General features: G+C 39.1%; 1 protein-coding gene across 1 annotated transcript in view; it reads left to right on the plus strand.

The window, feature by feature from the left end:
- Positions 1–15,582, plus strand: part of CFAP47 (cilia and flagella associated protein 47) — a 660,392-nt gene that overhangs the window by 382,228 nt on the left and 262,582 nt on the right. The window contains exon 50 of the mRNA XM_034754614.1: positions 4,987–5,124. Coding sequence (XP_034610505.1) covers positions 4,987–5,124 — 138 coding nt within the window. The remainder of the gene's footprint in view (positions 1–4,986; positions 5,125–15,582) is intronic.

Consider the following 15,582-nt stretch of genomic DNA (forward strand, 5'->3'; position numbering starts at 1 on the left):
AAAATCATCCTGCTACTTTCCAAACACAGAACAGAACTATTTATTGAATACTTCTGCCTTTTCTACAGCATGATTGACAATTGTACCATCTTTATCCAGTATTGGACCTATGCCATTGTTAAGATTTCATTTGTTCCTGATTATATTTCAAGAACAACTTCTTATTGTCATTAATCTTACTGGCTATAGATTATTAATTAGCTGCCAGTTTGTACTCATTGCTGTCAATCTCCCCATTTTTCCATTTGTTATAGATAAATAATAAAATAAATAAATAACTATCTAATCAGTACTTGCACATCACTTTTTAACCAGGATGGTGGTTTAACTGAAGAATTGCTTTGGTGACTGAGGAACTGTAATTGTATTTGGCATCTAATAAATCACAATAAAGAATCCTAAACACCCAGTTATCATTTACATTATGTTTATGTTTTTCTCCCACTGAATTTTGCTCAGAATTCTTGACATCTTTCTGGTATAGAGACTTCCAGATTTGTACTTACAGTAGGATGGTCTGTCTTTCACTGTTTGTGCTCTGTAACGTGATGCCTCCTCAGATTTAACCTACACTGTCATTTTGACCTCTGGAGACCTAATATCAAATTCACACTCCAGTATTTTAGTATTCGTTCTTTCAAAAACAGAGAAGATTCAAGAATTAGAGTTGCAGCTGGAGACTATGATGGAATTCAGATGGGGCTTTGAAGGTATGCAAGAAAGGAGGTGGTATAGACAACTCAAGATTTGCAGACACCTGTCAAACAAAAGGACCAGGAAGGCAGACTCCCAGAAAAGGAGGGTGACCCATGGAAGAACATGACCATGAGGACCAGGCAGAGGAAGAGACCAACTAGTGGTGATGAAATCACGGTGAGTAACATATTTGCTGCACTAAGGGATGAGGAGGAGAAGAAACAGGCAGATGATGGGGTAGCAAGGAAAAAAAGAAGGGAAGCCAGTGCCTGTAGAGGAGAGGAAGAGATATTGAAGGCCAGAGACTAGAGCCTAAGGAAAAATGAGGATGTACAGGGGATTGCGAGAGAGAACATAAAACAAATTCATACCAACACCAGGAAGAGACATGTCTAGGTGACCAGGGACTCTATACTCAGAAGAGTCGACAGGCGGCAACCTATCACCAGATCTAGAGAACAGAAGAATGAACTGTCTGCCAGGAACAAGGATCTGAGTTGTGGATGGAAGGCTGAAAAGGATCCTGATGGGAGCAGTGAAAATCTGCTGATTCTGCTGCAGGTCAGGACAAATTACACTGCTAGGTTCCCACTGGAGTGGATCAAGGATGATTACACTAGCTGGGTCAGATGCTTGAAGAAGTGGAAGCTCAAGCGATTTTCAGTAGAATAATGAAGGAGGGCAAAATGTGGAAAGATAATGAAGATCCAACAGATGGCTCAAGGTACTGGTGCTATGAAGATGATTTTGGGATGATGGACCACTGGGAGGCATTTACACAAAGAAGGCTCTTCTTTACAGGTGGACTCCACTTGAGGACTCCACTGGGATATTAATATGATAGGATCAAGGCAGGCACACAATCGATCAGAAGGACTTTAAACTAGGAGATGAATGGAGATGGGTGCAAGAGACTCATGAAATCTCCACACCTGGCTTCAATACACAGTAGATACAGCAAGGGATACTAAACACTATAAGGTAAGAGAATGGACAGCAAGGCGAAAGTAAATACAAATATTGAGTCAAGTAGGTTGTTACAGTTAGTGAAAGGACTAAATTTAATCTAGAAAATCATATGAGGTTTGAGAGAAACAACTAAAATGATTGTACATAAATACAAGGAGTCTGGACAATAAAAATGGAGGAACTGGAACTACTGCTGCAGGAGGTTAAAGCACATATAGGGATTAAGTACTCATGACTGGAATACAGGTCTGGAAGCATATGTGCTGTTTAGGAGAGAGAGGAATAAAGGTAAAGGTGATGGAGTAGTGTTGTGCATCAATGAAGTGGTGAATAGTAAAGAAAAGCAATAGTCTGGACAAAACAGAATCTTTTGGAACAAAATCACTTTGGAGAAAGATTGTAAAAGAGGCCCTAATGGGATAGTGTTGGGATTTGCTTTTGACTCCCAGGGTCAGATAAGGACAGAGATTTTTTTTTTGATGTTATTAGAGAGAGAAATACTTTTGGGACTTGTGTTGTGATGGGAGACTTTAACTTCCCATATGTAGAGTGAAGAATAAATACGGCTAATAGTGATCGGCCCCAGTTATTCCTGGATGTGTTAGATGACAGTTTCCTTCATAACATTGTCACCAAACCAACCATAGCTGATGCAATTTTAGATTTGGTTTTGGCAAGTAGTGAGGAATCATAGAAGAGCTGGTCATAGGAAATAACCTTGGATTGAGTGATCATGCATTGATTCGGTTTAAGATTTGCGCTGTCCACACTGGTGCTATGAGTGATGTAAAGTAGATTGACTTAAGCAGTAATGTAAGACTGCCCTGCCCTGACTGTTTTATCCCACATTAATTAACCTGCTTTTTTTGCTGGTTGAATTATACCCCTAACCTCTGTTAAGACCACTTTCTATATTACTCTCCATTTCCTGGTGTTTGCAAAACTTACCATTTATTCAAGTGGTATCTATAGGTTTCATAGTGTGTATAATTTCAGAAATCTATAAAATTAGGTATTTGGAAATGGATTTTTGTGGTGGGGAGTTATAGAATTCTTTAAAGGGAAAACCCTTATGTTCTGGAGACTAACACCCTAACATTAAAAAGAAAATGGTCCATTCCTCTACATTTAAATGCATGTCTGCTTTTTATTGCTTTCAATTTTGGTTCAATATAGTGGTACTGTTCAGATGCTATCTAGCACAGAAAAAGAGACTACAGTAGTTTGAAGTTGATATGCTTCATTTCAGTATAAAGACTGAAAGTAACCCAGCATCTTAGTGCAAGTCATTTTTTTTTATTTCTTGGCACGTGAAACCTGCTGAATGTGATGTGGAATCCACCTAACATAGTAGGCCAAAACACCAGAGGAGAAAGAGCAGAACTATTTTGCTTTTGGAGACAGTACTGTGACTCACAACTACAGCTGAGTGGGCCACCATTAAACTTACAGCTATATTTTGTTTCTCTTTTTTTCATTCTTTCACTTGACCATCTTATTAGTATAATAATATTAACATAAGAGTGAAGCCATTGTTGATTTAAAACTGATTCTCACCAAAATTATATGAGAATGCAGTAGGCACCAAGTGACAGGAGCCATTTGAGGAAGCATGTGATTAAGGGAAGTCCTTTTGAGCTGAAGGGCAGTTAACTCCCCCACACATACTGTAGTAAGGACTGCAGCATACTGCAGCTGATAATATATATTTTTCTCTGGTTAGCTGAGAGAGAGTACACAAATGCAGCTACTCCCTCCGAGGAACTGAATCAAAATGGCTTCAGTCAAACCTCTTGACAACAAGGTGAGCTCATTCAATCAGGGAACCAGACCAATATCATCTGACTGATGTGATCCATTACAACCAACCAACTCAGCTCAAAATTTGAGGGGGAAAAAAAGAAAAGAAACAAATGCAGAATTGTACCACAGAGTGGTGTTAGACATCGTAATAGTCAAAAATCTTTTTCGTGAAATTTCTTTGCAAATTTTATAAAACTGCCCCAATTTCCCAAATGTTTTATGAACTTTAAAAGAACTCAATAAAAATAAATTTTACCATGAATATTTTGCCCAGCTAGGTAATGCACCAAACACTTAATAAGATACAATTAAAAAAGCTCCCTGTGGAACATATTTCAAATGAACACTAAGAGTATTAAGGAGTATAATGTCTCATTATAGAGTATTATAAAATAAGCCTAAATGCAACAAAATAAACTGTTTTTATGGCAAGTACAGGAGACAAACATTAAACCTATTTTAAAACCTTATGCCATATGCTGATTGATGTACCAAGTCGAAATTTGAAAAATTGATGCAGAACCTAAAAGTGCAACTAGTAGACCTGTTTCAGCTTTAAGTGTGTCTAGAATCTAATAAAATACTGAGTGTGACAAAAGTCAATTAGTAGGGAAATATAGTCCTTTCAAGAAGATGTGTTGATTAAAGTGCATATTTAGTGGCACATAATGCAAGTAACAAAGCCAAGGTCTTTCCAAGCTGCTCTTTCAAATGTTTAGGAGTGTCATCAATATTGCTTAAAGCAACCATGTATGTATTGGAGCTTGTACTTTCTTTAAGATTAAATAAAATTCTTTATTTTTAATCGAATGGGTCATTTGCCAGTGCAGTAAACAAAGCCTAATTTTGCAGTCTCTGGATATTTAATAGTCACTAAATTTATTCTATTACAAAACGAGTTCAATCCCAAAATTGTATGACAGTCATACATAATTGCTCAGGAAAATTAAAGCAATGACGTATATTGGATGGCAACAGCAAAACCAGATTACTGTGGTCAGTGATTAAAAAAAAAAAAATCACGGAGTCCATCAACACTCTAAGCCAGCGGTGGGCAACCTGCAGCCCGTGGGCCGCATGCAGCCCATCAGGGTAATCCGCTGGCGGGCTGCAAGACAGTTTGTTTACATTGACTGTCCGCAGGTATGGCCATCCACAGCTTCCAGTGGCCGCGATTCGCCGTTCCCAGCCAATGGGAGCTACAGGAAGCGGTGCGGGCTTTGATAATTTATCTACGTTCCTTATTACTGGCCTTTAATTATTTTGTGTAAGCTGCTAAAATAATTATCCTTTTGAAGAAAGAAAAAAAAAATTGGAAGCAGGGTTCATTTCCTTGAACTCATCAAAGATGTATTCTTTTTCACAATCAATTATAATTGGATAGCTGACACCTGGAATTTAGATTTTGCCTCATATTTTATTAGTTCAGAGCAGCAGCAACATTAATATAAGTCTGGCAGACAATCTTATAAAACTAATGTCCTGGTTAATATAACATCTGGTACCTATTTGTTTTAGGTGTAATTTCATTTATTGTCGAAGTTGAAGAACAACAGCAGTCTCAACATAACAGCTCACCGGAGGAGACAGATGGTGAACAGGCCCTTCAGAAATTGTCAACAGAGACATCACAAACTGTTGATGCAGCAAACACTGGTATGTTTATTATTATGGGTAATTTCATTATCAATCCGTATAAATCCCTATCATCATTCATTTTTAAATGAAATGCATATTTGATGTGCCAAGCCACGTGCCTGTGAATAATGCATAGCCAAATGTTTATTGCATATGTGTACAAAAGCTTGTCTTTTGGTTGATTTTTCAAAAGATTTTTATGTAGCTTCAAGCTTTGATTGTTGTTTTTCTCTTTTTGCAACACTGTTAGCAGTCAAGTGTCTGCTGTTTTTCAAAACCAGTGATAACACTGATAGCTTAAACACAGAAGAAATCATTTAACACATTTTGCCTTACTTTTAAAGTTATTCTTCTTTGATGGCAGACCAAATAGTACTGATGTGATTGTTTCAGGACAGGAAAGAAGGGGATTCCTGAAATTTGCTGAGATACTGTCTCAGAATATCAAACCAACTTGTTTTATAGGAAATCACACGCTCTTCTTTGAATATTGTCAGTATAAGTCCCATTCTTGAGATCTGTAAGTGATGTTGGTATCAAATCAGAGAAAACAGATTTTGTAGGAGTTGTAAGCACACTTGCTTCTGGTACCGTATATTTGGGGCTGATATTATTTATGGGACCCCTTCTCCAGCTCCAACTGACCCAGTGTTTACTAGCTCCTCTTAGTTCTCAAATTTCCTGGTTCTAGCAGTGGAATTTTCAGATCTCATATTCCAGATAAATCATATGGAGATAAGTTAAAAGGAGAATCAATATCAGAACACATAGCAGTACCTAATGTTTTCAAAATATATTTTGCCACATCTAAAGCAGCCTCGTCTGCGTATTTCAGAAATGTCTGTCAACAAGATAAGTGGTTCTACAAACTGTAATTAAATTAATATGTTTATGCAGCATTTTTCTCTTGACTTGGCAGTCAGATATAATGCCTAATTTGGAAGAGCAGAACCACCTCTTTGTTACTGCTAATTAACCTCCCAAAACTGAGGGCCTGTACTGACAAATGGGAAATAGTGTGGCAAAAAAGCAGTGTTTTAAGGTGTTAAGCACCAACTAATTTTATTATGCAAATTACTAAAATGTTATTATGTAGAGAAACAAGCAATGGTAGGCCATATCATAGAAATGGGTTCTCTCAATACCAAGTCAAGGATATGAACTCCACTATTTGAATGTGACCTTTTTATGTGTTAGGGACACCAGAGTTAAAGTCAAGCAAAATATGACTAATTTATTAATAAAGAGAAAAAGTAAAAGAAACATAAACAAGTAATTGCCAATGGTTATTTCAATTACAGTCTCTTTTTTATGTCTGTCTTTTGGAGAGCTTCCAGCAGAGATTACAATTTTAAGGGTCTGCTGTGCTGTGGGGGGTTAGGAGAACACATTTCCCAGGTAAATTAAGGCTGAAATAAACTATTACTCCAAATTAGTATACCAGACAACTAAAACATTTTATAGTGGACAAAGGAAAAGTCAGTCAATTGTGTTTAATTTATCAAAGTAATCTAAACAGTTAAGATCACTTATTTTATACCCATTTATAAACTAAGTCCTAAGAATCTGAACAAAAACTATTTAATTTAGTTTCTTAACAGAAGCCAATCAATAAATATAAATCATTTAATATAAATATAACTATATTCAAATGGATTCTTATTTTAGTTACAAGTTATGGTAAGGTTTTTTGATTCTATAAACATAAAATATTCATACATTCTTATAGCAATGTTGTCAGAGGCATTGTATGAAATGCTTGCATTTAGATACAAAACAGTGCAAATAAACAACTCATACAAGGCTAAGACAATATTAAGCAGTTGAGGAATAAATAGATAACTTCACTGTAAGTGGAACCGTGATTTAAGAAGATAACTTCTATAAAATATTTCCCAAATGTAATAAGATAAGGACCATGTTAATGCCAGACTGGGTGTCTTGAAACAAAGAAGATGTATCCTGTATACTTGGAGATGGCTACTGTTGTTGGTCTTCTGACAAAATAGTTCTTTCATTTACAACCTTCTATAGTAATCATGTTTACAACTTGCTATGAAAGAGTCCTACCAAATATACTATGCAGGGCACAAATCACCATAGCATTTATTTAAATATTTCCAACTTTATATAAAGGAAAATAATACGAAGATTTTAGAAGCAAAATAAAAGTTTATAAAGCTGCATTCCAGGATCTCTGCAAAGAGACAATGTAGGAAATAAATATGATTTTATAGATAAGTAGGTGTCATCTTCTCTGAGAATCTTGGTGATTATCAACTGTGGACAGAAAGCAGAGTTTTCCTATGCATTTCTTTGTCTAGTTTATATGCTTATTTAATGTCTGCATGCAAAAATAGAAGAATGTGAGCTACTATAATCTCTAAGAGTCATATACATGAACACTGTTGTAAATATCTCCTTACATTCAGAAAAGAAAAAGGCAACTTTGTATTAATCTAAATTATAATAATGAATTGTTATAATTCTAGTAATAATATCATTTTGCATCAAAAGTGATATCTTTCTCTAACAAAAGGTTACTTAGCAGTGAATGTAGTTCTTTGAATATATCAGAAATACAGATCTGTGCTCCCTGCCTTCCATACCCATCATTTTTTAGAGCCTTTTTTTTAGAAATTGTGCATAAGCAGAAAGAAGCTGAGAGACAGAGATGCAGTCCCTCATATACTTGCAGGCCCAAACTTTAAACACAACGAGGAAGCTGTCGCACTCGATAACCCCTGCCTTTGTAGAGCTTTGGATGTAAAATACGCTCTTCCTAGACTTTTTGACTAGAAGACTCTTCAAATATCAGTTAACAGAGCAGCAAACTTAATATCGTTTGTGAATGCACAGTGGTAAAGGCTGTGCATTCATCAGTGCAGTAGCAACAATTCTACAGAAGCCTCTCCAAATACCATCTTACTACTCAGCACCTAGTGGAGGACTTAGGCCTTGATCCTGCAAACACTTAAGCACTTGTGTACCATAAGTACCTGAGTAGTACCACTGAAGTGAATGGGACTACTCACATGCTTAAAGTTAACTTAGGGCACAAGCATTTGCAGGATTGGATCCCTAGTGCATAAGGCACAGGAATTAGCTCTTAGAGTAAACATTTTTAAAAATAATTTGAAAAGAGATGCCAGCATTTGTGTTACTGATATAAGTGTGATTCATTTTTATCTTCATTGATCATATATCCATGCTGCAAGCCTCTCTAGTTTAAAGAAGAAATGAAAATAGCTTTTTCAAGAAATTCTACTAATGCTCTTATCTAGTTGGTTTTGTAGATGTGAGTCTTTGAAGTTTTGATTTCAAGCTTCATTGCAAAGAATTTGAAGAAAATTGTGTCTATTAAACTTTCCACTAATGTCTCCTATTACTCTCAAAAAGCAGGTTTTTTCTGTTGCTGCTGGTGGTGAAATAACAAGAAACATTACTGATAATAATGCACATCAGTTTGTTTGCAATATTAGGCTACTTTCAGGTGATTTTACCTTGCTACCTTAGCTCATTATCAGTATTTTCTGGCAAATCTTATGAGATTTTGAAGTCCTAGAAGAATAGTCTATTGAAAATTAGTTACCATTACAAATGCCAACAGTAGGTGTATTAAGATAAATTTTTACTTCTAACTGAAGTTCTTTGTTCTCTATAATTGCAAGGATAGCTTTGTACTTAGGATTGTATTTCTGTGGGTTATTTTAGATTTTAATATACATAAATTAAGATTTGCTTAAAATAAAATAATTGATCTTAGATAATTTTAGTCTGTTTCTGGGGGGAAATTACTTGGAAAGTGACAGATACTTTATCACTGGTAGCAGTTATGTTTTAGTCAAGGTTAGCTAGAATAAAGTTTAGATTACAGGATGATTGGAAGATTCTTCAGTGAGAAGATTTATTTGCTTTTTTTTTATACTTTTTCATTTTAGATCTATTCATCCATTAAAAATAAGTAAATTAAAGGTCTGGATTGACCTCAGATAAATCACCGAAAGTGTATGTTGGCAGCCTATTACTACTATTTATACTCCTAGATGCCTCAGCAGAAATCATTGGGCTAGGTTCTGTACATACACATAGTGAGAGACAGTCCTTGTCCCAAAGAGTTTACAAACTAAACTAACAGGACAGACAGGACAGACAAAGGATGGGAAGGGAAATAGAGACTCAGAGAAGTGAAGTGACTTGCCCAAGTCTTCATACAGTAGGTCAGAGCTGGGAACAAAATCCAGATTCCTTACTCCCAGTCCAGTACCCTAGTGATCAGACCACCGTGCCTCTCTAACATTAGGCTTCAGAACAAGGGAAAACTAGAGGTCAAGTGGTTGTTTTAAATACACTTTTAAAAACCTTTGTTTGTACAACTCAGTCTGCTAATTTACTTAACTTTGCCTTTTGTAATACTTTTCTTTGTTAATGGTATTATTTAAAGTAAGAAAAAGTGACCTAAGGTATAAAGTAAAACACGATCTACATTTACATGGACTGTACACAATATTACAAAATTAACTTTTTATAATGGTGTAGTTCATGCAAACGAATAGAAAATGCATGTTATAGAATTAAATGATACAATTACAAAGTTAAAATGAAAAAAATAATAGTGGAGGAAAAGCAAAAATAAGAGTTTCACGCAAGGCAGAAAGATACGTTCAGAGGGATTTGAAAATAGAGACAGTAAAACTGATAAAAGAAAGTTGTTCAAGAATGCAAGTGATGTAGATAAAACTCAGGATTAATGATGAGATTATGTGAAGGAACTGAGAGGAAGTCATTGCTAGATGAGAAGAGGCAGAGGAGTAGATAGACAAATGAATAGAGAGAGAGGCTAGAACAGATCCGTGGACAAAGGCAAAGAGAATGGTTTTGAATGGGATTCAAAAATGAATCATCTGTTTGAGGATAGTGAAGATGGGTCCTATTACTTTGTACAAGTGAGGGAGCAAGCAGTAGCGTACTTTACATGCTGGCCTCTGGAGAACTGGAACTTGGGAAAACACAAAATAAGGGGGTTGCAAGAGAAGATTGTAATTATATTTAGCATTTAAATAGCAATTTTGCATGTTCAAAGACTTTTAGAAACATCATTTTATCCTCACAAAACTCCTGTGAGGACAGTAAATATTAACGCTTTTTTTCAGATGGAGAAGCAGAAACGCAAAGTGACTTTCACACAGTGAGGTAACAGAAGAAGGCATAGATGGAGAATTGTAGCAGAGAGAGAGTTAAGTTAGTTGTATACAGAGGCAATGTTGTGTTGGTGGCAACAGGCAAATTTGTTAACATTGAATGGGATGGTAAAAGAAACTTCAGGGCTGAATCCTAAATTTTGGATAATAATGGATACAAATTGAAATTCTCTGCTGAAAAGAGAAATTGAAGTAATGATCACAGATTTACTTGCTCAAAGTTGATAGGGAGAAGTCTTCAGAGCTGTTGTACACTATGCAGTTGAATGTCATCACCATGACAGTGGTAGCTAACATAAAAAGTAACTTAAGAGGGAAATGTTAGTTAGATGACTATCTCTTTCCTGTCTGTGCCTGTGACAAAAAGTTCAGAAAGACAATAAAAAAAGTGATGATGTAGATACAATTCAAAGTAAAAACTTCATGTCTTTAATTATTATTATGGTGGCGCTTGGTAGGGACTCTATAGTTAGGACTGCTTTCTAACATGGGTCAAAAATAGGGCACACATTTTTTTCTTTCTTTTTCTTTCTGTAAAAGGAGGTGGCCAATTATTGTGAATTTTCACTAAGGGTTCCACAACCACAATATTAAACCTATCCTAGCTTTCCATTACATCTTTTAACCACCCTTCTGCACAGAACCCTTTACCAAATATCCTCTTCCAACACAGCCAACTACTGCACTACACATCTACAACTTCTAGTACACCTCTACCCCGATATAACTCAACCCGATATAACACAAATTCGGATATAACACGGTAAAGCAGTGCTCCAGGGGGGTGGGGCTGTGCACTCCGGTGGATCAAAGCAAAGTTCGATATAACGCGGTTTCACCTAGAATGCGTTAAGATTTTTTGGCTCCAGAGGACAGCGTTATATCGGGGTAGAGGTGTACTTGGAAAAATATTTGCTAAAGAGATATGTGCAGAGTGAAGGTTGTGGTGCCTGGTCACGGGTGTGTAGTGTTTGCGATAATGGTAAGGTCGATGGAGGAGTAGAGGGTATGGTACATACCATTAAGTGGCTTAACTTTTCATTTCCCTGCTTTTATGAGTTTGGCTCAGAAATGTTCTGTGTGTAGCATCTCTAACCATTTTGTAATGACTTTTTATTATTTTGATTTATTTTAAACATTTATGTGATGCGGTCACCATGCTTCTGGACACCTTATAATGCTTAAATTTAAACACTCAAGAAGATCTATAAGAGATCAATGTTTAATGCCATGCTCCCTTGATCACTAGTCAGGGTCAGGAAGAATGTACTCTGTTTACAGCATCCTTATCACACTCTTTGTTTCTACTCTTTTGTCCTTTATTAGCTAATGATTAAGAATCTGTTTTTCATTTGATTTTCCAGTAATAATGTTAATTTAATTAATTGCTTTTTACAGTACAACTTGTTCTGGGATTTCTGCTCTATCTAATTACCTTAGCTGTTTTCTTGTCATTTTAGCTTCTCCTGTTTCTCTGGAACGTGTCTTCTCTTTTTTGCCTATCCTTTAACTGAACAGTTTCTCAAGGGACTTTTATACAGTGCAGGGAAGGACTCATAAGAATTATCAGCAGCCCTGTTACGGGTTGACTGATCCCTTTAAGAGAGAGCAGGATCCAGTGCACCGGTGACTCATCAGTTGCCTTCCAAGTGGGCTTAAAGAAGGCATCTGGGCCATATAAATGGGGAGAGATAGAGACGGTGGAGAGTCCTCAAGAGAGGGTAGGTAAGAGCAGCCTGGGAGTGAGAGATTGGCAGGTGAGAGCTTCCAGAGACCAGAGAGGGCAGGACTGGTGGTGGTTCCTGGAGAAAGGCTAAAGGAGCAGAGCAGCAAGAGAAGTTAGTTGGCTGGCCTACCCAAGCCAGAGAGCCAAATCCAGAGGGCTGGAGAGAGCTAAAGTCCAGAGCCCTGCAGAGAGACTTGCCTTCTGACATCTAAGTTGGAGGCTGAAGCCGAGGGCCAGAGAAGTCTGAAGGCAATGGAGTGTTTACCCACTGACATCTCCATGCTGGAGAGCTGGAGCCAGATGGCTGGAGAGGGCTGAGGGGGTAAGGGATGGTCCCCTGGTGATGATAAACTCCCAGTGCAGAGGTGGGGGCAGGGATTCCAATGGGAAGAAGCGATTTGCACTCCAGCTGGAAGGGCTGGGCTGCCTGCCCTGATAAAAAGACAGGAGAGGACCAAAGAAGAGCCCAGGGTGTGGTGATACTGGAGTGTGGTATATGCTATGTAGATGGACAGGAGGATTTGGTGGGTTTTATTTTTTATGGACTATATAAACTGGGCATGAGAAATTGACTATGTTTTGCAGTTTTTTGCTATGGGATATTTACACTATTTTTCTGTAATAAACTAGCCCTAAGGAGGGGCATTACTGAAGCAAAAGGGCCTGAAGAGGATTTACTTTGGGCCCTGAAGGAGGGAAACTGATGCAGGTGTGCCTGTTCTGTTACAGCCTGCCTCGGGGGTGCTGCAGGAAGGACCACCCTATGACAATCCCTTATCGATCCACATATCTCTTTCTAACTCTCTTCCTTCTTAAAAAGTCTGAGAAAACATTTGGACTTTGCAACATGCCTGAAGATAACTAGACTTATTTTTTGTTGGACAAGGCTGGAAGCAAGTTCCGGAGTTGAAGGTGTTTTGCTATAAACGCCTTGCCAGTTGTTCCCTCATGGTTAAAGCACCTCTGCTGCACTGATCTGCTGAGATTTCACATAGGAAGCGGAGTACACTTACTGATAGCCAGAGTCCAAATCTATTAGGGCTTTATAGGTCAAAATATAATAGTTACCCCTTTTGACATGAGTTGTGAGCCAATAGTCAGGGTCTTGTGGGTTGTTTCCTTTAGGAAGAGAAATAGATGATGGAGCCAGGTATTTCCTAGCTGCAATCATGTTTTATTTATCAAGAAAGTATGCAAAATCCTGCTTTCCTTGAAACAATAGGAATCCAACAGGAAGCAGTTTCATAGCTCACAGTTCCAATCCTCTTTCCACTGCTTTCCCCATATCCACAGAGCCAGTTATCTCATCATTGAAGGCAATCAGGTTGGTCAGGCATGACTTGCCCTTGGTGAATCCATGTTGACTGTTCCTAATCCCCTTCCTCTCCTCCAAGTGCTTCAAAATGGATTCCTCGAGGACCTGTTCCATGATTTTTCCAGGGACTGAGGTGAGGCTGACCAGTCTTTAGTTCCCCAGATTCTCCTTCTTCCTTTTTTAAAAGATGGGCACTATATTTGCCTTTTCCCAATTGTCCGGGACCTCCCCTCATCACCACGAGTTTTCAAAGATAATGGTCAATGCATTAGATCCAGCCGCATGGACTTGTGCATGTCCAGTTTTTCTAAATAGTCCTTAGCCTGTTCTTTCACCAGAGGGCTGCTCACCTCTTCCCCATACTGTGCTGCCCAGGGCAGCAGTCTGGGAGCTGACCTTGTCTGTGAAGACGAGGCAAAAAATGCATCGAGTACTTCAGCTTTTTCCACATCATCTATCACTAGGTTGCCTTCCCCATTCAGAAAGGGTCCCACACTTTCCCTCACCTTCTTCTTGTTGCTAGCATACCTGTAGAAACCCTACTTGTTACCCTTCACATCCCTTGCTAGTTGCAACTCCAGTTGTGCTTTGGCCTTCCTGATTATACCCCTGCATGCTTGTGCAATCTTTTTATATTCCTACCTAGTCATCTGTCCAAGTTTCCACTTCTTATAAGCTTCCTTTTTGTGTTTAAGCTCACTGAAGATTTCTCTGTTAAGCCAAGCTGGTCGCCTGCCATATTTACTATTGTTTCTGCACATCGGGATAGTTTGTTCCTGCACCCTCAATAAGGCTTCTTTAAAATACAGCAAGCTCTCCCGGACTTCTTTCCCCCTCATATTAGCCTCCCAGGGGAACCTGCCCATCAGTTCCCTGAGGGAGTCAAAGTCTGCTTTTTTGAAATCCAGGGTCCGTATTGTGCTGCTCTCCTTTCTTCCTTTTGTCAGGATCCTGAACTCTACCATTTCATGGTCACTGCTGCCCAGGTTGCCACCTTGTAAACATGTGGGACTCACCCCTGCGGCACCTCCTGCTGGTCTCTTCTGGGAATTAGCTCTGCCAGCCTTGGAGCACTCTCTGCAGGCCAGTATTCCACTGCCGCTTGGCCCCCGTGTCCCTCCCTGGACTCCGGTGCCCCCTGGCAGTACACCCCTCAGTCTCGAGGTCTCCCCTCTCCGGGGAACCCCTACCCCCTATCCCCACCTCGCCTCGTAGGCTATTGTCAGTCACCAACTTGCCCCCGCGCCCTTGGGCAGACTGCAGTGTCAGCCACTCATCATAGACAAGGTTGGGTCTGGACCTGCTGCCTCCCTCTGCAACCCAGTGCCTCTATGGGGCCTTGGACAAGACCCTGCAGCCTGGGGAGTTGCCAGCCTGGAGCTCTGGCCTTTCCCCAGCCCTGCCTCACTCTTTCCCCTCTGGCCTTTCCCCAGCCCTGCCTCACTCTAGGCACCCTGAGCTTCCCAGCAGCCAGGCTACTCTCTCTCTCTGAAAGCAGAGAGAGACTGTTCGGGGTCCTGCCTCGCAGCCTCTTATAGGGGCCAGCTGGGCTTTGTTTGGGGCGTGGTCGCAGCTCTGCCTGCTTCCCCCAATCAGCCCAGTGGCTGCTTTCTTCTGCCACAGCCCTTCCCTAGGGCTTTTTTAAGCCCCTCAGGGCAGGAATGGGTGTCCACCTTTCTACTTCCTACCAATTCTTCCCTGTTTGTGAGCAGCAGGTCAAGAGGAGCACAGCCCTTACTTGGTTCCTTCAGCATTTGCACCAGGAAGTTGTCCCCAACACTCTCCAAAAACTTCCTAGATTGTCTGTGCACTGCTGTATTGCTCTCCCAGTAGATGTCAAGGTGATTTGAAGTCTACTATCTCACTCCAAAAGGGTGCTTAACTGCTTCTTACATTTATCCTGACAGAAAGGATACTTTATATATGTATTTACCTGTTCGCATTCTATAAATTACACCATAGCTATCACTACAGAACAAAGAGAAATAGTTTCAGAAATAAAGATTTGCTTCACATTTACGCTGGGTTAACCCTACCAACCACCATTCAGCATCCATTCTAGACTAGAACAAGCTGATTAATCATTCTCTTTAATCTTTTCATTATTTTTCTCCTTCATCTGTTTGTTCAGAAAGCAGTTTTAACAACTATCACCTCTGCAGAGAAAGTCAGTTTCTAGGACCCTTAAGTCAGATCCTCTCATCTCTGATTTAGACCAAAGCAAGATGGATCTA

The sequence above is a fragment of the Trachemys scripta genome, chromosome 1 (genome assembly GCF_013100865.1).
Source record: "Trachemys scripta elegans isolate TJP31775 chromosome 1, CAS_Tse_1.0, whole genome shotgun sequence".
NCBI classification, from domain to species: Eukaryota; Metazoa; Chordata; order Testudines; family Emydidae; genus Trachemys; species Trachemys scripta.